Here is a 25165-nt window from a genome sequence, read left to right as displayed (position 1 = left end):
GAGAGCTGATACGTTGAAGAAGAAAACTCATAGCCAAATTCTGTTGATAAGATCGTATATATATATATATACATGCATATATATAATTATTCTGCTCATTAGATTTCAATAAAGATAAATATTCAATTTCGTGTAAGAACAAAAACTTACAGTGAATATATGTTATATGTATAATAATACTATTAAAAATAATATTAATATTTGTAGCAATAATTATGTAAAATTAGCTATGCAGACATTATGCCTTTGTTCAACAAAAAAATAATGTGATTACACACAACAATGATTTTGAAATAGCTAATATTCTATACATAGTATAACATGTTGAATAATTATTTGAATAGACAACCAGCAGAAATTCATTGGGCAAAAAGGATGCACGATATTACTATTTCTACGTCAGTTCACATCCTCTGATGCCAAGTTAATCGTTTAATATTATTTATGTAATATAGAGCACCATTTATAGTTACATGGTTTATATTCTCCCTATTAATTTACAAATTCCTAAGAAACAATTTCATGTAAAATAAATCCGACCATCTATGGATCAAAATAAAAAAAAAAACACATTCTAAATTTGAATATTCTTCAAAACGTGTATATGAGTTACCGAGCTATGCATTAAATACGATTGGTAAAAGCATGAATAAATGCAATAAATATCTTTGTATGTCGATGTACGTTTGTTCCCTTCTTTGCCTTCTTCATAAATGATTTTAAAAAAATGATCTATGCACACTCAATTCAATGATAAGAAATAAATAACTCTAAATAAACAATCAAATCGTTCCATTTCAAGCATGAATACAATTCTATTAAAATATCAGACTCATATTAGTAAATTAAAATACCTAGCCAAACCTACCAAAAGTATGAATATTCGATTTTTTGTTTGGCTTTTAGTGCAATATAAACAAAAGTGAATGCCGTGTCTATTTATCATACACATTTCAATTAGTATGGCATTAGCTAGTGCTCTGGAGAGCAGATTTTTAAAAGCAATTAGCTATTGAATACCTAAATTGATTAATTATCAATAGCTTCACAATCGTTGACGACCTACGTCAGCTAAGATTGAATGTTTAATTTTTCAAATAAAATTTTGACATTAGTCACGTCATTTCTCATATCCAATTATCGAGAACTAACAATGACAATGTGACCGTCACCTCACCTTGAAAAAGATGTAGGTCAAGATAAAAAGATATTATAAATACATTAAGAATCAAATAATAAGACAAAGTTTTGCATCGTCAGGTGTTTTTAAGCCCATTGTAAAGTGCCCATTTCTCTGAATTTTCCTTAGTGGTTGAAAAATTAGTGAGCGACCTTCAAGGTATCATTGCAGTCTTTTTTTAATGCCTGAAACTTAGTTTGACCTGAAGTGCGCAAGATCATTTTAATGGTACATATAATTCTTCTTTTTCACTAGTCAGCCATTAGTAAATAGAACTCCAGGTTAAAAACAGCTTCAGTCTTCGCCGTAAATTAGAATAATTCGAAGTAAAAGCTAATTTTCATAGATAAAAACCAAAGGACACTACTCCCAATTCTACGCTTTGCTATTGGTCCTGTCAAAAAATAATTAGCTGCATCTCCATAATTTTGAGCAGCCGAATAAGTAAAGTATGAATATTTACAAATTATAACTCCTATAATCAGCAGTCTCAGCCAATAATTATAATATAACTGTAGCAATAAAGATTGCTATAAAATTCTGAGAATTGCACAACTCCTATCTTGATTGAATTCATCATATTTTCTCCTACCCTCTCAGATAATTGTTAACATACCTGAAATTGAGTGACCAGAAGTTTGGTGGCTTTGGCTATATCATAAGCGCAGGATCTCACCTGCTGCAAACAACGATCCATATGATCCGTATCACTTGTGCACCTTTGCAGACCCGCGCATTCAGCTTGAAGTCTTCCGGTGTTGCCATTTAGTTGACGTAAGGCAGATCTCACATTATCTTCCATCGGGTTCTGCGAATATAAATATGAAAAGGGTATGAAATAACAGCCCAAAACGAGACCACGATGATTGGAGAGACGGACAAAAAACAAGTACTAACCTGTGGAAATATGGCAGTTAGCTCAGCAACTGCAACACGAATTCTTTCCGCACAAGGTACAAATGCCTCTCTTCGATTAGGTTCCTGCATAGCCATCCACAGCTCCTGAATTCGTCTGGTGACTTGTTCCGTTCTTCTAGTGACTTCTTCGCTCGGTGGAAGACTCACAGCGCCACAATCCCAGAGACTTTGCGTGGTGTTTGGACGAGGCAATGCTTCAACCTCTCGCTTTGTCTACAATTGACATTTCAGAAAATCGGTAAATAAGAATCAACTCACAGCTTGGAATACTATATTTTGTGCTTGGATCGATGTTCATTTACTTGGCTAATAGCTGTGGACCATGGGGAAGATTTTCTGAGGCCTTCCCGTGTCTCGTACATCGATGCTGGTCGTTGACTGCCTCTCGGTGTTGATGGTTTTACGTCAAGCACAGGTTCTAATTCTGGTTCTTGCTCTCCGCTCACATGGCCATTGACTGGAATATTTTCGTTTACTTTCCCCTTTGGAGGTGTCTGAAATAATTGGAAGAAAACATTAGTCATTGTTCAGAATCGCTTACGGAAATACGATAATCAAGTTTTTCAATGGAAGCTACATTCACCTGAATCATACTCCGCAGTTCACAGTTTTCTTGAGAGAGTCTTTCGACAGTGGATTGAAGGGATCGAATTTCGGTGCGAAGGTCCCGTATCGTAGAGTCGGAAAGAGTCAATTGTTTTTTCAATACCTCGACCACCGATGGTAAACCCTTAGCCATTGGAGCAAGAGCTTTCTGAATGATTTCAATTATGTATTAACAACAGAGGTATTACGTTGAAGGATATGTCCACACTGATTGGATACGATAAGTGTATTACGATTAGACACGATGTTAGGGTAACTTTTAGGCCACGGAGCAAGTTGTATTAAATCAGCGTATTTCGCGTATCTGATTAGAAAATGTGGATTAAGGGATTATATATGATGAATGACATATTTCTGCAATGGCTGGGCATGCACGAACACAGATCTGTGCACTTGCCTAGTAACACTGCCTGCAGAAGAACCACGTGCTCAGTCGATTCCGTATTCGATGTTTTAATACTTCAGGTACCTTTAATAAGTTTTCAGATAGACAACTATGACATTTATCAGCACGGGATGAAGATAAACTGCGTTGGAAAAGCAAAAACCTAATTTTTAGATTCGATGACTTAGGTAAAACTTGAAAGGAAATAATTTCTTCGGTATTAGAAAGTGTCGTAATCGCGTTGTTGTGTACGTGTGCTTGTGGATTTTTGGGTATCATCAAATAAAATTTCAGATTCTATAAGCTACGTAGTTATACCTCGTCATCCAAGTTAGGAACAGTGGACGTCTGAGCGGATGCGTGGACCACTGTAAGAGCAGCATAATCATCGTCGGAAGCAACGCTGTCATACAACGGTTCGTCATCGGAGACTTGAGATGGCTGATTCCCAAAGCTTTGATCTTTACGCAGCAATAAAACTGCTGGATCTGAATAATTGATCACATAACGTTGGAGTTGGATGAAATATTTGAAAAGATGAGAAATTGTATGGTGTTACAAACCCTGAGGAGGTGTGTTGTTAGCAAGCATGTGTCTCTGTTTTGCTTCGGTAAGAATATCAATGATCAGGGTTGCAAATTCCTGGGTAGTAAACCGTGCTAGCTTTTGACGACCTTGATTTCTTGTCGATGACAATTGTGGATTCACCGGTAGAAAAGGAACGGTACATCTTTCTGGCAATGGCGCATTTGACATCCAAACTGCGGTGGACATAAGATTGAAATTTAATAACTGATGCAGGAAGTTTAGAATTTGAATGCTCAACGCCAAAAAATTCTAGAATATCTACACGTAATAGCCAAAAATATTCGGCAGTTCATTAGCACATCATATTTTAACTAGAATGACAATTCATCTGAGGTTTAGTACTACCGACTGCTGTTTTTTTTTTTTTTTTGTAAATTGTATAAATAGTGCATCTAATTTATACATCAATGGTAATTGCAAGCTTACAAATAAAAATCAACAGCACTGTGAGGAGCGTAATTCAATAATACAGGATTATATTTTTCTTTGTTTTCTTAAATCTAATTTGAACGTATTTCATTACAAGTTTAACACGCAATTCATATTTACCTGACCTTTCCTTATGAATAGCGGAATAGAAAATTCGTGCACATTAATAACAATAATCAATAAAAGTGAAATGAAATTCACTGTTGACCGTATGAATAAATAGCATTGTAATAACAAATTAATATACTCTATATTCATTTGCATAATGTATAGCAACTATCACATTATAGAACTATGATATTATGGCTTACGAACAAAGCTTTTAATAGCAGATGCCAACAAGATTATCAACCGCAATGTAAAACAAGAAATACCTATGTTTCTATATTTTAGTAAAAGAAGGTTCATACTCACTGGCTTCAGTTTCGCGACGATCTACTTCATCATAAACGTCCATTGCAAGTTCTTCCAATAAATGATTAGGTAACTGTAGATAAATAAATGAAATGGAATCATAAAGGGGTAAAAAATTTTTTGAATATCAAATAAATTGTGGTATCGTATCTACCATTTGTAATTTACTTCTAGCTTGAATCGTCATTTCATTCCGGTCTGTAGAACCCCACTGGGGAATGACCAGATGTTGACCCAATCGATGATCTGGTTTACGAGAGCATACATGGTATGTGAATCTGTCGGTTACTTCATACATACTTTCAATAATCCGTTCAGAAAAATCTAAATGTCCAGACATTCTGAAAAAATTAATTGTTGGATGACATTAATGTTATCTGAAATACGATCAATGACTAAGCACACGATTTTCTCTGTGAAAATATGATTCCTACTTAGCGAGTTCAGCAGGAGTTTGACCGTTTGAGTCCATTGTACTTGGATTACCACCGTTTGCGATGAGTAATTCAAACTGTAACGCTTGCCCTGCCTTTGCAGCGACATGAAGAGGCGTTGTTCCTTTTTCCTACAATTCATACTTCGTAAATCGTAGTGATCTTATAATGATAACAGACGATTACTAGATTGGTTCGTTAAAATATTCAATCTGAATTCATACCTGATAAAAGTAGTTTGGATTAGCACCTTGAGCTAACAAACGGAGCGATGTCTCAAGGTTAGCGGTACGCACACTACTATGAAGCTGTCTACTGAGGTCTTCTTCGCTGCACATCTCTTCTTTGCTAGGTCGTAGTATAAATGCAAGTTGCTGATGTTTTGCCTTGATGAAATCTGCTTTCACAGGACTGTTTTGGATGAATTTAGATCAAAAACTGGCTCAATATTGAATAAATGAAATAAAAAAGATATTCCGACTTACTGCAACAGGTCCTTGGACTGAGGTTTCCGCCTACTTATTTTTGAGTTGCTAGGATCCAGCAGAGAATGTTCCCAAATACTATTCGCGCCATTGTTATTCAGAGTACGCACCATCTAGAACCATTATTCATCGATATTCAATTAGTGTGTTGACGAAGCAAAGGTAAGCTTAGAAAATTACTGTTCATTTGCCCAGTACTGACCGAAAGCAAGTATGTGCTCCAAATTCCCTTGTGCAGAGACTTTATGTGGGATACATGGCGTCCAAGACTACGATGAATACTGCAGCATTCGTCACACAGAAGGATAGCTCTATTGATCGAAGCCCATCCTGGTTCTATGTGAATTACTTATTTTTTTATCCTTGACATTTATGTTTGATCAAAGCTTGCGAATGTCATTATGTTAAAGAGATGAAGAAGACCATTGAAATTGGTTGTCACAGTTTCAAAGAACATTAGTATTTTGTGATTTGAAAAAAAAAAGGTGTAATACACAAAACATTGGAAAAAGTTCAATTTAAATTTGTTGAAAGGATCGAATGATTCTAACCATCTACGATCATGTATTATCAACAATTTAGCGGGAAATATTACAAAATCATCATATAATCATACGCTTAAGTAACTAATCAGGGAGATGGAGATATAAATAAAAGTGATGCAGTTACCAGGAGCTCCGCAGTCGGCACACATATCTACACTTCCCCGATGTTTTGGCCGCGCCATTATTTTTCCTCAGTTATATTTTCAACTGTACAATTTCCTTATAAAATATCTAAGCCGCTCAAAATTCATCACCTAACTACACACAATTTAGATAAACACTAACAATTACGCGATTGTTGATGACAAATAAAAACACTGGCCAACAACGCCATTAAAAGTTTTTATTAATTACATTTTACATCAGGCTACGAAGGGAGCCGGGGAGGGGAATTTTCGATTGTTCGAAAAGACGCGATTACCTCAACAATCGATCATTCAACTTATGGGACTGATAGTCGACTTCATTGTTGCAAGATCGATTTCTCTTGAGTTTAAATTCAAATCACGTATGCATTGTTACGACCAGTATATTTACCGTCCACGTTTTTATTAAATTTTGAGTTCCAATTAAATGTGCGAAATTCTGTACAAATCAGATGTTTCTGACGAAGTGGAAAAATAATGGGGGAGCCTTGAGGCGTATTAAATAGCTCATTTATTTTATCAAATGAGAAAAATGTTTCTACAAAAATGATGAAATATGACCAGAAAGATTCACGTGCAGCGATAGAGATCAGTAGCAATAATTAAATAACAGAAGGGAAATTCTTTGACTGGACAAAGGTAAAAATTGTTATGATCGTGGTATTCATGGTATATACTAAAGCGATTTACTCAAATTAATAAAAATATTTGCAGATCAAAAACATACATAGAAACATTTAACTTTGTATAGTACGATAGGTATAGCATAAGCTTTGCTTCAAGTTTTAAACTTTTCGTTTATCAAAAAGCTATCGCACTGTATTATAATTCATTTTTTTTCCTCTTAGTCTCTTATACGAAAAAGACTACCGAGATCACAGATTTTTTTTACAAAATTGCTCACAAACTTTTTAAATGCTGAAAAAAAAACGACTTTGTCCTCTTGCATCTTTCTTACTAGACCCTGAATATACTCTATTCATTACAAATAACTCAACAATCGATATTATAATTATATTATTGTTAGTATTGTAATATTATTGCGGCTTGTTGGCCCCCTCGATCAGATCCGAGATAACCAGTTAGATCGCAGTTGTGAAAAAATATATGCATCTGTTATCACTGCTGAGCTCCTATGATATAACGTTATTACTGTGTTACAGCAACTCATTCCGAATCAGATTCCTGTAAAAAAACAGAAGTGTACAGAAGAAAAAGATTCAGATTTGAATACCACAAGAGTTTGGAAATCAACAAAGTTACAAACCATATATTGTCCCTGAATATATCTGCCTGAGTTTCTGGCTGTTCTTCGTAATTCTCTTGGTCCTGACATGTCCAAGCTCCGTCTTCTGTGGAAATAAAAATTGGTAAAATCGATCATAGAGTTTTCAAAATATGTGACCATAAGGATCACAATCCGAAGAGATCTTACGATTTTGATTGGATTTGTAGCGACTTCAATTTGCCATCAATTTCCTGCGATGGGCTTGACACGTCATCTATTGTAGGTGTAGGAGACATAGGTGGTGCAGTCGATTCATTACTGTTTTCAAAAAGAGTAGTTGTTCTAACAAATCTAGGTTGTGATGTTTTACTCGCAGACATTCTGAAACATTTTTATAACCATTAGAAAGCAGGTAGCAGTCGCATAGTGCGAACTGCTATCTTGGTGGGTAAAAAAGTCTGAACAAAACGTTGGAAAATAAGCGATGCAAGCTCAAGGTAGTGTAAAAATATTTGAAAAATTTTGCAAATTTAATAATTCATTGAATTTGTTTTGAAGTAATGAACTATCGATCGTTATGTCCATAAAAATGAAGTGGGTAAATTTACTCACTGATTTTTCCTTGGTCCACGTTTCTTCTTGAGTTTGCTGTAAAGAAAAGGGTTTATTGATGTGATGGTAATTTGACCTCTTAATTGAGTATACGACAATTGAATCGTTAAATATAGTCAATATTTGGTTAGGAAATTGCTGCACACAATTTTGGTGAAAAACGATTCAAATACGAGTTGATTTAAGAGCATAATTTCAAATGTGTACATAATTTATTTACTCAAGGTGGCGGTAAACGGCCCTTACAAAATGAAATTAGAAGTTGACGTGAATACATAGATACTGTAGAATTATCCAAGAAAAAAATTGGAAAAAAATTTGTAAAAAAAATTACATCGTCAAATACATATAATAAATGATACTGGCAATAGAGAACAGCATATAGTAATGTATCTTTGGCAGAATTCTCGGAACACTGGATATGTAATTACGTGACACGTATAGCCTCATGGGTTTAATTCTGTTACATATTCTGCTAAGTGAAATTCACCAAATGTAACTAAATTACATTCTTACCATGAATAATTTTCGAATTTTTAATAACTTAGGATAGAGGAATATCAGGATTTAGGCTTTTATTTCAATCAATATACTGTTACAATATCATCTTTATATTGATTTCCAAATTGAATTGGATTATGAACGGAGTACAAATTTTTAAACCTAATTTATCCTCATTATTTAATTATTAGTTTCAAAGAGAAAGACACATACATTAAAATTTCTTTGTACAGAAGTGTGTTTATCAACCTTTGAGAAAAAATGAATAAATAATATTTGCTTTTAATATTCTATTTATTATTTATATTGTTCTCTATCACCATTCTCTTAAAATAACAAGAAATTTTATACCATTATATCTATGGGATTCTTGCAAATACCAATCGCACAGACTTACCGAAACAAAAAATTTTGCATATATTAATCCGATTGCGCATAGGTATGTAATAAAACTGATCATCTAGTCTATAGTACAAAATAATTATGAGTGGTTTAAAATTTTTTTCTCAAACATAAGTACATACATATAAATATGTAAATTGCAATAGCAATGGATTGTATGAAACTACTCATGCAACATATTGAAAACGCATTCAGGTACGGTAAAGTGGAGTTTGCCTGATCTCAGGTTTAAAAAAACTTTTGACGACCGACAAACAGAACGAAGATAGATGGATGGACACATATTTAACGAGCTGCATGCTGTAGCTATAAGCGTCACATTCTGCGCTCACTTATCCTTGGATGTGTTTGAATATTTTAATATACATCGTAAAAGTGACAAAAATCACGAGTTCAATAATTCTGATCGGAGAAAAACAAAAAAAAAAAAAAACACACACACATGTCACATCTGTAAAAATTGACTCAATGTGTACACTGAATTATTTACATTAATTGTAACGCAGGCGAATTCATAATTCATGTATGTACATTAGAAATAATCGATTAATTGACGTAAGGCAATGTCCACACCAATAAAAAGAAAAAATCAAGAAAAACTTTAAAATAGGCATATTCTGAGACCTGTACATCGAAAAACAAAACAAAATTCAGAAATTTCTAGCTTGAATCAATATCTCTTTGTCGTTAGTTATTTCTAGACTCTTCGATTTCGAAGCATGCACAGAATTTTCTCGTTTCATAAAATGTGTGTACAACAGTAACAATATTTGAAAACTTCCTACGGCTCATTTAAATATTAAACGACAGACGATACTAAAAGAATAATAACAGAGCCTATGGCAGTAGCGTACTGTAACAGAAAATAGATAAATAAAAGTTAAACCAAGTTTAGTTCAATACTGTTTGGATAACTGACGAAAGCTCAGTTCAAGATTATTTTTAAAAGCAAGCAAAGCATGTGAGCGCAGAGAGGACGTGACATTTAAATAAATATGCATATCGTAACATGTTAGTGGTAATTGTTTAAAATTACATCAATAGAAGCCACAGCGTATGAGGTTTTTAAGAGGTAGGTAATTAGTGATTGAATTTAAAAAACCACAGATTTCCATAACAACATAAATCGCTTCTATGAATGTACAAATATTCTTCTTTTAGTCCAAAAACAGATAAGTTTATTACTAAATCGCAAATAGTTCATTCAGTAAGCTTGTTACAATGTAATAATGAAAAGCTTTTTGCTATGCAATATACATTATACGCTTTATGCAACAACTGTTTTTTGATAAATCTCTTTCATATCAAGTATCGTTGTCTCCTAGGATTCATTTAACTATTTTCTTTACCTCTATTTTATTTTAAAAATAGACAAATTTGATGAACGCTAAATTCATATCACGTTTAACGACAGAAAAAAAGAAGTCTGGTGAACGGTGAATAACGTGTATAAAATACACCGACGTAAAAATTTATGAAAAGACACCTCACTCACCCCATGAACTCGTGGTCTGAGTTGTCATCCACCTCCTCTGCTTCTTCTTCTTCTGCAAACAAAGGGACAAAAATTAGAGCCTTGCAGTTCTGTTAAAGCCAAGTACGTATAATTTTCATGAATTTTTTTCATCTGATGAGAGTTTTTTGCCACATTAACAGAGGAACTGCTAAGTATTGAAAAAATGTAATAATGATAACCATCAAAAAGTCACAGGGTACATACCAGCAAACTGATCTTTCTTGCGTCTCGTATAGGCTCGTTTACTGGTTACTGGAACTTGGTCGGTTTCTCCATGCAACAAACTGTTTCTGTACAACAACAATGGTTGCCAATCTTCACCTCGTGACGATGGCATGCCAGCCTGCAATCGCTTGTCGAGGAAGTTTAATCTAGAAATTTTTGATGCAACACAAAGTATTTCCTGGTCAATCGTGCTACTATTTTTTCATTATTCCAATTATTTGTTTTTTTTTTATCCGGCGAAAATAGTCAATGAAACTTACACAACACGTTTATCCTGTTTCAGGAGTTTGTTAGTAAATTCAGATAATATTTCCAGGTACGTCAAATTTGGAGGTGGTCCAGTCGGATCCAATTCGACACCATCCGGTGGTGTTATAGCAAATAATACACCTGCTCGATGTAATGCTGTGATAGCGATACGGTTTTTTATCGCATCCAACCCAAAAGATAGCGCAAACCGCTTTGCTAATTCCTATCAGAAAACTTGATTTTTACTTCACTCAATGAATATAAATGGACAAAATCTTTGGTGAGAAATATTAAGATAACGAGTGTGTAAAAATTCGATTAATATGTTACCTTAATTGCAGTAAACTCTTCACTATTCTTGTTAACTTTGCCTTTTTCGGCGACTATTTCATTGTAGAGAATATTAAGGCTGTGTTGCATCGTGAGTGCACAATTGATTTTGTTTATATCCCTAGCCTTACTGAGTGTGGTTTTGATAATATCACCATAGTCATTGTAGTATTTTACATAATGTTTGAATACATCGGCAGCTGCTTTGGTTGGAATCATATTATAAACGATGAGCTTACAGTAACCGGCCAAGAAATTTCTCCTCTTGTGTAATTCTTCAATCTTAGAGTGTTCGTCGTGCTCATCTATAACAATTGTTGTTTGAAAATTAGATCAGCGAAATAAGAGAACGAGTTTCATCAATTCATCATTTTACATCTTATCTAGATATAGAGCATTGAAAAAAGTACATCTGTATTGCTTAAATACTGACCGTCTTCTTCCTCGAAGAAAACGTACTCTTGTATGAAGCGATTCAACATATTTTGCAACGTTTGATCAGTCTCATAGACAAGATGATGCAATAGTGGGTTGTGATGAGAAGTTAATTGATTGCAAAATACGACCAATAAATCGCAAATAGTATTATAAGCCTCTTCTCTCAATATCGGAGGCGAGACCTGTGAATGTTTTAATGGATACTGCAATGAGTATACATGATTCATAAGTTCAGAGAACTCGAGCAATATATTTCAACCATAATTACCAATCCACTGCCATCACCGCCAACAAAATGTCGCATTATACCCATCAGAGAATGAAGACGTTCTTTCAATTCTCGACACTCATCTTCTCCTCGTTTGGTACCTGAATCAACCGCTTCCATAAGATGGTGTTGACCCCACAAAATTGCGAAAAAGCAAGCGCTGATACAATATTTAACTGCCTCATGTGGTAGACACCTATTTCAGGTAACAGAAGGTTTGAAGACGTTATCCTCCATGTTACTACAATGGTGAAAAGAGAAAAAATAGCGATAAAAATTACAAAACTACCTGGCAGGATCTTTGGCGTCTTCGATATCCTTAAACAGTGAATCCCAGATACCCCAAGGATTCATATTATGACAACTATAAAATATAGAAACTTTTTTGAGCGACTGCACAACGTCAAATGTCTCATCTTCGTTGGGGACTTCATCTCCCTGTATAAGACTTCTATATTCATCGATAGCCTCTTTGTATTTGTTTACTATCATGTCTATCAACGTTGAACGAGCCACGTCACACCTAAGGAAAGAAATATATTTGTTTGATAGCAAAAATCAAATCGAAACACATTCAACTTTTCATGTTTGAGCACTTTGTAGTAAATAGGCTCCATACATACCTTGTGTATATAGCATGGCGTTCGATGCATAAATGTTCGAGAGTTTTTGCCGCTGTATCCAGTACTTCAGTATCGTGAATTTTCTCAACGATCACTTTAATTTTGTTCAACAACGCATCAAGATTCTGCTCCTGTCGCGATTTGGTGTATATGTCCAAGTCAAAGTACTGAGGAATGGCCAATAAATTAGCTAATTTTTCTGGATCCGCTCTATACTTATCCAAGAGCAACGGTAGTGTTTGAATAAAATGTTCAGTCAATCTCTGTTTATCATCTTGAGTTTGTTTGACTTCTTTTGCAGATAAACTTTTTCGCGTTGGACCTCTACCGACGGGCGCCTCCCCTGTTGCCGCTTGTTTTATACAGCATACCATGAGTTCAATCAGAGAAGTTTCTTTCTGATTATCTAGAGCTTCTTCGTCAGGCCCTGCCTCTTCTAATAAAAGGTCAGTCATGCATTCCCAATCTTTCATCATTTGGTTTGTTTCGATTAATGAATCGACTAGATAGGCCCCATGTTCGTGCAATTCAGATTCAATGAAAAACAAAACAAGATCTCGGATCAGGGGTGTATTTGGAAGTCTCTTTTTCCCTCGCTTAGTTTTTACGCCTGCGACAGCTTCTTCATCTGGTACAAACAGACGTTCATTGAGGAACTCTCCAGCAGCTTGTGCTACTGCTCTGTGCGAAGAATAGACAAGCTCATATACATGCTCGCAGTCTTTGTCCGTCAATATATCCCTATGATGCTTCAAAATAGATATAACTAATTTCACCGCTTGGACTGCCACGTCGTACTCTTTGTCCAAAGTCATAGCTACGATACGATCCTTGAACTTGCTTGTGAAAAGTTCTAATTTCATCTTCAGTTCTTCAGAGGCATATAATGGTTGCAGGGCCTGTAAACATTTTAACCTAACCTCACCCACCTTGTCATGAAGTGTCCATCCTGTGAGTGAAAATTGAATATTACAAAAATGAAAAACAATTTGTGATTAATAAGCGTGCAAAATCGATTAAGTAGTTCTGTTGTTACCTATATATTTCAGATACGAGTCATCAAGGAAATTCTGGTGGAACTTCTTCATCCACACGCCAATTTCGGCCATGCAAATGGCTCGGATTTCAGGCAAAGTGTCACGGTAACGATGAACGAAAACCGACTTGAACATATAGGTCAGCATATTCTTAATTTCATCCATGTTTTCTTCCAGTTCTTTACGCTTTGCCATAAGCGACTCTAATCTGTCCGCAGCTCGTTTCTCTCTAGCCTTTTGCCTCTCCGCTTCATATTGACGTTGAGTGTTGTCTAGATTTATTGATACCGTCAAAGCGACGTCCACGAGTGCAGTCATCAGTTTCATTGCTATGAAGACAAGTTTATGCCAAGACGTAAAATAACGAATGTAATGTTCTTGAGCAGTAATAGCAGATTATTTTCTTTCTGCTACTGGATTAATATTGGTTTTTCACCTACCGGCTAACGTAGCGGTGTGTCTGAACGCTCGAACTTGAGAATCAGAAAGCCCGGTAAGAAGAGAAATGACGTTGTCCATCAGAAATTGATCATAAATTATGGAATATTGACATTGGCGGACCAGAATTTGTACGAATTCACAGAAATGAGAACGAAATTTTTTCCATTGTTGCCCCGGCATAATTAACGGATATTCTCCACTTTCCTAATACAAAATTCAATGTAACAAAAATAGATACATTTTCGAAGGTTCATTTATGTCGAATGACAATTTGGCATAGTACATTACCTCATCAAACTCTTCAGTCATCTTACGAATTATGGCTACGTGCTCCATGGTAGCCTGCATATCTGGTGTGATACATCCTTTGCATCCGCTTCCATTGATGAAAAATTGCATCAACATGAGGAGCGCATTTTCTCGATTACTTTTATATTTCTCTATCCAATCATCGACGATGGTCTGTCAATATTAATATGAAACTGATTAATGAAATGATTCATTATAACTGTGCGGTTCCTACAAAAAATGGTTTGGATCAATTAACTCACAGTGAGCGACGAGTGATTGTTTTTAATGACATAGTACAGACTGGCTTCATCTTCAAGATTGCTCGTGTGAACAACTCTTCGGCCTCGACCTCTTGCACCTCCACCCCGACCCCTTGGAGCCGCAGTAGGTATAAAGTCTGCGTCAATTTCTTTATATTTGGGTTGCTGAACAGGTCCACCTGTTAGATTAGATAAATCAACAAGCAGATACATTTTTGAACATTAAACTTGTCTACTGGATATTCTAGATTTGTACGTTGCATTTGATTTCCATCTCAGCAAGTTTGAAAAAAAATCAAAAGCAGAGTAGCAGTAACTTACCACGTAATCTGGCACGAGTATTTCTTGTAATGCGCATATTGGTAGGGCCCAACGGTGTCATTGGTTGTTCAAATTGTGCCGGTGGTTCAAAACTAGATGTTTGTTCCTGATATTGTTGCTGTTGATACGATGTTCCTGGTGAACTGTAGCTATCCGGTGAATAATGTTCAGGACTGAAATATATAGTGAATTTACAGCAGCCGCAAGAAATTTAATAGCGTGAGTTATAAACACTTCTAGAAAACTCCAAGGATCAAGCATGTGAAAATGTTTGAATAGGAACTAACGTTGGATTATGCAGAGGTGTTTGTGGCGCTTGATGATATGATGTGTATGATGAGTAAGGCTCTTGAAGATCGCCACCAGTAGTGTCATGTAAAGGTGTCATCGGAGTCATCGGGGCCTCATACTCCGGAGGGATGGGATCATCCATCCGAATTCTTTTACCACCCCTTCGATGCATCATTATGTTGTACCTTACCTACTGAAGTTTGTTTACTAAAATTCGAATTCAAAAATATTCAACACTCATTATTTAACTGAGAAGAAGTGATGATGGAATATTCCAATCATGGAACAGGGGAGGAATAATCGAGACGAGGAATTAATAAGATGTGTACATGTTTAAGACACTAGAATATGTGTACCAAACAGGATACAGACGTCAACTTTACTATGCCTTGATAGCGTCGCAAGCAGCCGAAAATAATGGAGGGAATATTTCATTCAATACGTGACTATACGTTCAAACTTTGAAATAATCTTTACAAAGCATTTGTGTGTAATCGAAATGGGAATTGTAACGTCATCTACCTTTATCTGACACTAAGAACAACTGGAAATAATACACAATTTAATAAACAGGCAGCCGTGGTCAGCCATTTGTAATTTCCCATTCCTACAAGCCACTACAAACAAGCTACTAATTAAAAAGCCACCAATTGGAGATCGGTTTGGAGGCGTTACCAACGTGACCGAGAATATTCGGACTTCGAATAGCTAGAACTAAATGCAGACTTTCGTAGGTTAGAGATTATAGCAATATAATGAGGAAATAATTCGGATTTGTGAAAGATCTTTATCCACGTTGTTGACGGATTATTGTGTTGAAAGTGAGGCATAACTTTGTAACAATTTCGTGTAACGTAATCTAAATATCCAAACTACAACTTCTACCACCAATTTCGCTCCAGTCTTGCTCCAGTAGAATCAACACGCTTGATCCGGCATGATGAAGCTTTTACACTTGGATAGTTAATTTTGAAACCACATATGCAGGTACCGTAAAATTATATTCTAAACAATCATCTAATCTAGAACTACTTTCCTACTCTTTGTGCGAAAAGTAATTGAAAATATGACATTCTTGTTCATCGACCGTTATGGGCGGGAAATTCTTCACCTAGCATTAGTATTGTTTCAATATTTCTTTTTATTGGCAGGACTGAATAACGCAACTTTTTGAAAATTCAACTTCCAAAATTATTTGCAAACACTGAAAGAAAAATGACTATTTTCAACTTAGAGAATAAAACGTTGCGAGTGGATGTATGCTTGGGTACTAATTTCATCAGATTTTTTCAAGTGGAGTTTTTTACCTGGTCAGCATGGCTTTTGAACAATTAGAACGGGCATTGGACTCACTCTCCAAATCTGTTTCACATTTTCACGTTGGAGCAGATTCAATTGATGACTTGAAGCCTTTGGAAGTTCGAATATCAGATTTGAGGAAACTTATGAAAGTACAAAAAACTCACTGGCAAATGGTCAATGCTAAAATTCACGCAAGTAACTATGCAACAAATTCAACTACTTTTCAAAATAGCTCAAAAAGGACACTGAGCAGAGCCCTGCAATGTGAACATCACATACCAATTATATCTATAATTTTAATTTTTCAGACTCGGTAACTGAAAATCCACAAGAAGATATTAGTACTACAATTAGCAATTCACGTAAAAAAATATCGCATTTACAAACTGATAGTCAGGCAATTGGTCTGTGCCTTTACAGCCTTGCTATCCATGATATGGTATATAAAGAGAAACCTAATCGAAATTTTAAAGAGTACGTTTATTAGAATAACGCCAAATAATGATGATTTTACTCTGATTTTTATTGAGTTTTAAATCGATGTGTGAAAAATGTTATTTGTCGCAGACAAGTATTGGGCTACATGAAGAGGTTGTTTGTATTAAATGACTCATTACTATCGATACATCAAAGAATGGAGGCCCTGCGGATAGAAGAATTGGATCTAAAAATAGAATGCCAAAAAGAGTTATTCAACTACCGCCAGTTCTTACGGGACCAGGAAAATCTTCTTGACAGAAACCTACAGGAAACAAACCCTGAAATTGTAAAGTATGTGAATTCTCTAAATATAGATTTGCTTATTAAATGTATCAGGATTTTTGATAGTGGATATTTTATCGTTCAAGTGTTTTTTTAAACGGGATTATAATAATCATCTTTGGATAACTTGTATTTCAGAAATAAAACAAAGTTATTGCTGAAATTGAGAAAAATAAATGTGATGAAACGGCTGACCACAGCCATTTTATCCACTTCCGGGACACTTGTGAGAGAAAAGCCATTCTTATTCAATATGATGAAAAAGCACAGGGAAATAATCAATATTGAAACAATTATTGAAATGACTCGTGACGCAGCAGCATTCTCTGATACAAGATAACACAATTTCATCTGCTCTAAGTAAATTAGAAATATTTTCAAATTAATATATTTGTACATTTATGCTAGACTGAATTAACATACATATAAGTTAAAGAATTGTCACAACGAATAAAACAATGAACTAACAATGATCATCAGTGGCTGATATATTTTTTCTACATTTACAATAAAAAACTGTTATGTAACTATCATAAAAGCATCACAAATAGAGCATACACATTATTAAATTCTGACAAGCTTTTTTCTTCTCCTTAGGCTTGATTAGTCATCTAAGCCAGGTACTCTGTATAGAAATTCTCCATCATAATCGTAATAGCAGTCCCGTAATCGATACACTTTTTCTTTACTACGTTGCCGTTTGGGGATGACAATGGTTTCCGGATAGTGTTCCAGCTCATCACTAACTTTGTTTTTTCGTTCCTTCACAAAAGTTTTTAGCGCGAAATTATTAGAATCTTCGATTGCATACAAACTTTGAGGCTCATTTGGTGGTTCTACCGTCACCTGGGTATCCTTTTTGCTCGATATCATTGAATCGAATTTCTTCGTATTTGAGTAATCCGTATTCTCAAGAGATAATCGTTTATTAGCAGTATGTGAAGTTTTTACAGGGTCGATTTCGTTATTTGAAGTCACCGCCAAATTAATATTCTGCTTATATATCTCCATGATAGCCTGATCTTCCCGTGAAGGTGTATCACCTGCATTCTGTACTGCTGTCTTCAAAAACTCATCCAAAGTTGAAAATTTCTTGTTACTTGTCGGTGAAACTTTCTTATCTTTGATGATGGCTACTTCTTTTCCAAATCTTTTATCAAACTCAAGTTTCCCAAGGTTTATACTGCTTGAATTTACTTCAGAATACTTTGGGTCCATGTGCTTGATGTTCGAATCTATTTTGGAATCATTTTCACTGTTTTCAGTCAAACACTTGTTTGAACTGTCATCTTTTCTTGCATCAACATAACTTCTTATAAGTCCAGAATACAACTGACTTTGCGGTTTTGGGAAGTTGTATGGCGGAGGAATTAGTTTTTCTTCTATTTCCTCTCTGCGTGGTAAACTAATTTGTCTGTTACGAAATTTTTCCAAATGTTCTCTGAGTTTTGGCTCTAAAGGTAGTTCTCCAAGTTTGAATTTTTTCCAATTTTCAATCACATGTTGATCGTGTTTCAATACTCGGTCCGCTGTCTTTGCTGTCCACCTTGCCCGAAGAACTTTTCTTATTGTGCCAGGTAATGACGGAAAACTTTCGCTCAATTTCTCCGGCGTGTATTCCACTGGATCGCTGTCGTGTAAAAACCGTATTTGCTCTTTTTCAACATAAGTCAAAAAACTTGGTTGCACATCCTTGAAGTACTTTCTAGCAACAATACGAAGTTTCAGTAGCTCTTTACTCTTGGCCTCGTCCCTGAGGAAGTTGAAAAATTAATGCCGAGTAAAGAGAAGTGCTATTGAAAATACGATTGATAATATCGTGTCACAGTCGAGTTAGTGTAAACTTACTTTTTGTGAGCATCATAGGAATGATGGGCTTTCATAAAATCTGATTCTAAGTTCTCTAAATCCAAATCTTCGATTGCTTCTACGTCGTTTTCTGGATCATTTTCTAGCGCTGCTAACCTTCTTTGTATCCCAGGATTTTTTGGTTTGCTATAAAGTTTCCACCTCTTCTGACTAGCATATGATCTTACTAGACTTATCATCATTCTGCTAGCATTCATGATTGATCATCAACGTGTGGTCGTTTAATTGAATAAATACAATTCGGTAGAACTGTCTGTAGTATCCGCGAACCGATTCTTTGCCCAGAGCTGAGACCAGAGTTTGAGGTTCTACCAGTCTGTGGTTTGAGCATGGGATGGGTTTGAGAGACCTATTTCCTCAAAGAGGTTTTTTTTTCAATTGCAATGCGCACACCAGACGCACACTCTACGATTTCTACCTACACATCCACGGAAAACGTATTCTTTGCGTATACATATATGTGTAGACGTATTGGATAGATAACGACAGATAGCACGACTAGCACGATGCACGAATGCCTTTTCGGCTGTGTGTAGCAACGGTGTGGATTTAAAAATTTTGAGGTTGACGGGTTCGACTATCAGGAAACTCTTGTAACTGGGGATAGATATTCTCCTGGTGAAAACGAAACCGAAATGGACAGCAAAGTCGTGACGAATGCTTTTTGCGTGTTCTTTCTTGAGATTATAACCCTAACCATCACGTCAGCGGCAATTCCGGCCTACGTTAATGATGTGTCTCACGTAGAAACTGAGCAAGTGCCACAGCTTAGGTGGCATTTTATGGACAGTTTGAACTTCCAAAATCACAACCTAAACTCTAATGCTAGGGTAAAAAGGGCTCCGATCGAGGTGCCCAGGTCTGTAAAAACAAAACTCATCGATGAACAAGACTGCACAGAAGATATCCGACGTTTGTGTGGTATAATGGATAAGAACAACGATGATTTGTTTGTACTAGAATGTGTTCAGACATGGAAAGTACGTCGCTCTTCTTCATTGGATTATGTTATGAAATGTTCGTCTAACATGTATTTGTATTTCAGGCAAATGAAGTAGCTAGCATCAAAGAAGAATGCCAACACACTATTTGGAAACACATAGTCAGTCTGACAGAGGACCACAATGTTAAGGCATTGACAAGTAAAGTCTGTAATAAAGAATTGGATTACTTTGATTGTCAGATAACATCAACGGGTGGGACATACTTGGCTTGTATAATTGAGAAGCAAGAACAGATTAAGAACCCGAAATGTTTGGAGTACATCCAGCGTCTAGAGTGGGTAGCTTTTAGTGATTACAAGATTATTACTCACTCTGATTCATCTTGTCAGAATGATATAGAGAAATTCAAGTGTGGAAGGATACAGCCTTACAAGGATATGTCTCAGGGGCAAACACTGGCCTGCCTACAGCGTGACATAGACAAACTTGAACCGAAATGTAAGAAGCAGGTTCTCCACGTATCAGAGTTCCAGGCCGACAATATAAAAAATGATCGACAATTATACATGGCTTGTACCCAAGATCACATTAAGTTCTGCCCTGAGATTAGACCTGGCAGTGGACAAGTTTACAAATGTCTTATACAACACAAAACTGATAGATCGATGAGCCAACAGTGCCAGGATCAATTGACTAGACATGAAAAGTTAATGGCATTTGACTACAGAGTGAGTAAAGGACTAGTCAGGGCTTGCAAAGAAGATATCAAGACTTATCACTGTCGGAGATCGGTCTCAGATGACAAAGATATCAGACTGGCTCAAATACTACTGTGTCTGGAATCGGTTGTTAAGAACATGAGCAAAATAGCACCAGATTGTCAAGCGGAGATGTTTGATCACAGAAAAATTTTGATGGAGGATTATAAGCTGTCTCCAGAGATCGTTAAGGATTGCGGTAACAACATTTTAACCTTTTGCAACGGACTTGAAGTTGGTGGAAAAACTATACACTGCCTGATGGAACACACAAGGCCTAGGAAGAAGAAGTCTCGGGTTGCACCTGAGTGCCAGAGAGCTGTTAGTATTTTGTAGCTGCTGAATCGATGCACGTCAATATTTATTTCTGGATTGTGTTACAGCTGGAAGGGCTTATGAAACAGACTGATGTTGGTGAAGATTGGCGTCTTGATCCAGTATTACACGACGCTTGTCAGCCGGTTGTGGATTCGGCGTGCAGAGATGTAAGTTGTAAAACTGGAGATGTAGCATTTTAATTTACGTTATTTAAAAAAATGTCAACTGTTAACTGAATATCTCCATATGTTGTTTTTTTCTATTTAATCTAGGTGCGTGCAGGTGATGCCCGCGTAATATCATGTTTAATGGAAAAACTAGGAACTGACAGAATGACCGAAGCATGTGAAACAGCATTGGTACAAATACAATATTTTGTAGCGAGAGATTTCAAGCTGGATCCTCAGCTATATAGAGCTTGCAGAGCAGATGCCATCCACTTTTGTCATGCCAAAAAGGTTTGGGCTCCTGATGGAAGCCAAATGGACCCTGAAAGAGGTCCATTGGTATTGCCCTGCTTATACAGATACGCATATCATCCACAAGCTAATATGACTGTAAGTAATTTGAACGTTAGTCAAACATGATGGACTGTAATTGGCATTAATATAATGGATTTTAGTTAAAGCCAGTCTGCTTGGAGGAAATAAGGAGAGTAATGAGACAGCGTGCTGTGAATGTAGATTTACAGCCTGAAATAGAAGAAGCTTGTCTCAATGATCTAGCATTATACTGTTTTGACAAAATTGCGAAAGGAGAGGAAATTTTATGCCTTCAAGACAAATTAGAGAGGTACCACCAAATATTCGGCCAGCCATTCAGATGATCTTACATTATAATGTGCTTTATTGTTTTGTTCAACTATTCCTACAGGCTAGAACCTAAGTGCAAGTGGGCCGTAGGGAATTTGACGGAGGAACAAGCAGAGCATGTGGAACTTAACCCCATCATTTCATCGGCATGCGAACATGTTATGGAAAAACACTGCGAGGTATTAAATAAAAATTAATCCAAATACAAACCAATTTTTAGACAAAATATGTAAAATTACCTTACTGGTGCATTAAAATCAGGCAGAACTAAAGTCTGGAAAAGATGAGGGTGATTTAATGGAGTGTCTGATCGAGCATAAAAATGACCCAGACATCCGTAGAGATTACAAATGTCGAGCAGCAGTAGAGCACTTCCAGTTGATATCTTTGAAAAGTTATCATTTCACTTACAAGTTTAAAGAAGCTTGCAGGCCTCATGTTGTCCGATGGTGTGCAAAGTAAGTAAACATTCATAAATCATGCTATGCCCGATGATGTGACACTGAAACATTTGTTCCTATTTCAGATCTAAAACTAAAGCCGAAGTTATTCAGTGCTTGAGCGACACAGTACAAAATGATATAATAAAAGACAAATCCCATCGAATTCCCAAAGAATGTAGGCAGCAGCTCAGGGCTCAGCTGTATCAACAGAGAGAGAACATACATTTTGACCCCGTTTTACAGACAGCTTGCGCCACAGATATTGAAAAACTATGCTTTGACATCGAAGCTGGAAATTCTCAGGTAAAAATACAAAGAATACCATATGCCAATGTGTTTAAATTATTTCTTCTCAACTGTTAGATAGTATACGTAGAACTATACTTCTTTATTAGATTCTAGAGTGTCTGGCGTCAAAAAAGAAATTGTTATCTGAAGATTGCCACAAAAAATTATTCAATGTTCGAAAACAAGAACTCCAAGACAGTTCTAGCGATTTTATGCTTTTAAATAAGTGCCATACTATGGTCCGGCAATTCTGCCATGAACTGGATCAGTCCCAGGCGTTAGATTGTTTGAAAAGATATAAAGACGAACCAACGTTTGATGAAAAATGTAAGAACGTAGTCATAAAGAGAATGATCGAACAGAACACAGACTACAGGTTTAATCCAGCCCTACAATCTGCCTGTGCTTCGGATATAGATACCCATTGCAAATATGTGAGTAAAAACGCTTCAGATGTAAAAGATATTTTCAAGCAAGATTATAAAATACTTCCATTTATCAGATTTTGAACAACGAACCGAGGGATACAGAGCTTCAAGGAAAAGTCATAAAATGTTTGAAAATTAAATTCCGTGAAGCAAAACTCACGACCAAATGCGAACAACAAATGGCAAATATATTGAGAGAGGCTGCGCTCAACTATCATTTAAATCCACTTTTAGCAACAATGTGTGCTCAAGAGGTTAGATATTTGATTAGTTTTGTGGATTTTGTGGATAATATATAAGACACACGTTTTGAATTGCAGATTGAAAAAATTTGTGGAGAAGATGAAAATACCCCTGGCTATGTCGAGGAATGTTTGAAAACTCAATTCAACAGTGGAGATGTTCGCATGCGTGAGGAATGCCGCATAGAAGTTGCGTATCTCATTGAGCAGGCAAAGGCTGATATAAATGTAGATCCGCTTTTGCAGAAAGCATGTGCCGTTGATGTCAGCAAATATTGCAGCGATGTACCTCAAGGAGCTGGAAGACGTAAGTGTGGTAATACGTTAATTCCTGTTATCAATTTTTCGATTATCCACAAAATTTTACTTTTGAATTATAGATATAATGTGCCTCCAGAATATTATGGAGGGTCACACCAAGGCCTTGCAACCAGACTGTTACAAGATGCTCTCTACAAGGATAGAAATGTTCAGAAACGCAGCAGAGGTTCGTTTTTGTATTTATTTCTTTCAAAAAGTTTCCAAAATCAATTTGAATTGAAAGAAAAAACCGAAGCTATTTTAATTTCGTTCTTTAAAGTTAATAGCGCCAAATAGCATCGGAGAGCTCTACTCAACGGTGAACAGGTCTCCCGCACGAAGATATTTTATGGTGGTTGCATTTTCGCTCATCGGAGTTGTATTCATCATAGGGCTATTCTGTGGCAAGGTCGCAAGAAGAACGTTGATGATGAAGAACAAGTAATTTTCCCAGAGGTAAACAACTTGCGGGAAAGTACAAAACTAATAACTATTCGAAAGCATTGGTCTCTCTAAGGACAGATTAAAAAGTGTTTAGTCTGTAAAGTCAAGAAGTTTAATTTCATAGATAGTGCAGCTAGATTGTGGTAACGCCATATTCTTGAGGGTAATTTTGTGTACTTTTTCAAGAAGAAATAATTCTTAATTTTTAAATTTATAGCAGGGGCATACATAAGCAAATATTCTTCATACAGCTACTCAGTGGCTGGAGTTTGAGGAGAGCAAAAAAAATAAATTGCGTCATAATATCATTTTTCTGTTCAACAGAAACCCATTTACCACGTAGCCGTAAGGATCTAGTAAGTACGAGGAATATTATATCCATGTTTCCTTTCCAACGTTCCAAAAAAAAAAAGTGATGATTAAAATTCAATAGTGGGATTTATAGACTCTGTGCTAATGAAATTAGCTCGAAGAAGATATTCTATCAATTGATGAACGTAAGTTTAAAATTTTTATAGAAAATATCCAGCATTTACTCTCTAAGATTGGTGGTACCAGTATTAGTTCAAAACGTCACGATAGTTACATATAAAAAGAGAAAATTATTCTTCGCAAAATAACTGTCTTTTATATAACCCTAAGCATCATATAGAATCTACATTTAATGTTTCCAGGATATTTAACTGAGAAATATTATTCGAATATTATTTTATTAAGACAATACTATAATTTACCATACTTGTTTATATGATGAAAGTAAATTTCCTCCGCCAAAGTTAAATGAGGATTTAAAAAAAGTATCACGCAGAATTTTTCAAACAATCCCCACTGGTCAGCAAACTATTGTGGGTGGTAATGTAATTTATGTTATATAGGTATAGGTAATAATATATTGTATAAATTTCTACTATAATTATTAACAAATAATAAATAATTTGCTGAAAGGAGTGTTATTTATTGAACTTGAAGTGCATGGGTAGAGAAAGTATATTCCTAACTGCAATAACATGTAAAAGGCGTTTATGCGTTGATAAACGAGCTTTGAAACTACGTAAATAATTTTTTACTAATATGAATTTACAGTTCACAAGC

The 25165-nt window shown here is 35.8% G+C and overlaps 5 protein-coding genes and 1 long non-coding RNA gene across 12 annotated transcripts; 3 read left to right on the top strand and 3 right to left on the bottom strand.

The window, feature by feature from the left end:
* Positions 1-291: 291 nt before the first annotated feature.
* Positions 292-6334, bottom strand: LOC105686505 (ARF GTPase-activating protein GIT2). Its single transcript, XM_012401403.3, has 13 exons — positions 6109-6334; positions 5642-5775; positions 5440-5552; positions 5179-5365; positions 4955-5085; positions 4675-4861; positions 4521-4593; positions 3653-3850; positions 3408-3577; positions 2682-2852; positions 2401-2592; positions 2078-2311; positions 292-1988 (listed from the first exon to the last, which is right to left on the bottom strand). Exons 1-13 carry the CDS (start codon positions 6164-6166, stop codon positions 1788-1790), a joined length of 2049 nt encoding a protein of 682 aa, XP_012256826.2. The 5' UTR covers positions 6167-6334; the 3' UTR covers positions 292-1787.
* A 459-nt stretch (positions 6335-6793) lies between these two features.
* LOC105686503 (cohesin subunit SA-1) lies at positions 6794-15784 on the bottom strand. Of its 4 annotated transcripts, none has more exons than XM_020852408.3 (19): positions 15686-15784; positions 15160-15356; positions 14873-15045; positions 14552-14730; positions 14289-14462; positions 14000-14204; positions 13559-13888; positions 12523-13471; positions 12189-12422; positions 11900-12095; positions 11627-11813; positions 11194-11498; positions 10875-11086; positions 10594-10760; positions 10369-10420; positions 7971-8006; positions 7566-7739; positions 7398-7482; positions 6794-7315 (listed from the first exon to the last, which is right to left on the bottom strand). In XM_020852408.3, exons 2-19 carry the CDS (start codon positions 15336-15338, stop codon positions 7298-7300), a joined length of 3855 nt encoding a protein of 1284 aa, XP_020708067.2. In that variant the 5' UTR covers positions 15339-15356; positions 15686-15784; the 3' UTR covers positions 6794-7297. The 4 variants fall into 4 exon arrangements, with proteins under 4 accessions (XP_020708067.2, XP_012256825.2, XP_020708068.2 ...); XM_012401402.4 differs by having other exon boundaries at positions 15160-15370; positions 15686-15773; XM_020852409.3 differs by lacking the exons at positions 6794-7315; positions 7398-7482; positions 7566-7739; positions 7971-8006 and adding an exon at positions 8529-9726 and having other exon boundaries at positions 15160-15370; positions 15686-15773.
* On the top strand, positions 9811-10760 carry LOC125500247. The gene is made up of 2 exons (XR_007277513.1): positions 9811-9945; positions 10288-10760. It is a non-coding gene; the product is annotated as an uncharacterized LOC125500247 (long non-coding RNA).
* A 73-nt stretch (positions 15785-15857) lies between the features above and the next one.
* On the top strand, positions 15858-17703 carry LOC105686357. Of its 3 annotated transcripts, none has more exons than XM_048652341.1 (6): positions 15876-15984; positions 16066-16150; positions 16458-16660; positions 16774-16939; positions 17033-17236; positions 17366-17703. In XM_048652341.1, exons 3-6 carry the CDS (start codon positions 16480-16482, stop codon positions 17565-17567), a joined length of 753 nt encoding a protein of 250 aa, XP_048508298.1. In that variant the 5' UTR covers positions 15876-15984; positions 16066-16150; positions 16458-16479; the 3' UTR covers positions 17568-17703. The 3 variants fall into 3 exon arrangements, with proteins under 3 accessions (XP_012256493.1, XP_048508298.1, XP_012256491.1); XM_012401068.3 differs by having other exon boundaries at positions 16447-16660; XM_012401070.3 differs by having other exon boundaries at positions 15858-16150.
* On the bottom strand, positions 17692-19302 carry LOC105686355. Its single transcript, XM_012401066.3, has 2 exons — positions 19076-19302; positions 17692-18980 (listed from the first exon to the last, which is right to left on the bottom strand). Exons 1-2 carry the CDS (start codon positions 19291-19293, stop codon positions 17831-17833), a joined length of 1368 nt encoding a protein of 455 aa, XP_012256489.2. The 5' UTR covers positions 19294-19302; the 3' UTR covers positions 17692-17830.
* A 429-nt stretch (positions 19303-19731) lies between these two features.
* LOC105686354 (Golgi apparatus protein 1) lies at positions 19732-25017 on the top strand. 2 transcript variants are annotated; one of them, XM_012401065.3, is made up of 14 exons: positions 19732-20076; positions 20142-21119; positions 21182-21283; positions 21389-21673; positions 21739-21908; positions 21990-22107; positions 22190-22386; positions 22455-22674; positions 22767-23093; positions 23162-23341; positions 23408-23636; positions 23710-23816; positions 23910-24085; positions 24398-25017. In XM_012401065.3, exons 1-13 carry the CDS (start codon positions 19732-19734, stop codon positions 24072-24074), a joined length of 3423 nt encoding a protein of 1140 aa, XP_012256488.2. In that variant the 3' UTR covers positions 24075-24085; positions 24398-25017. The 2 variants fall into 2 exon arrangements, with proteins under 2 accessions (XP_012256488.2, XP_048508289.1); XM_048652332.1 differs by lacking the exon at positions 24398-25017 and having other exon boundaries at positions 23910-24381.
* Positions 25018-25165: the final 148 nt, after the last annotated feature.

The sequence above is a fragment of the Athalia rosae genome, chromosome 3 (assembly GCF_917208135.1).
Source record: "Athalia rosae chromosome 3, iyAthRosa1.1, whole genome shotgun sequence".
Classification (NCBI taxonomy): domain Eukaryota; kingdom Metazoa; phylum Arthropoda; class Insecta; order Hymenoptera; family Athaliidae; genus Athalia; species Athalia rosae.
Note: the sequence above shows the minus strand (reverse complement) of the source record. Positions and strands in the feature narration are given on the sequence as shown.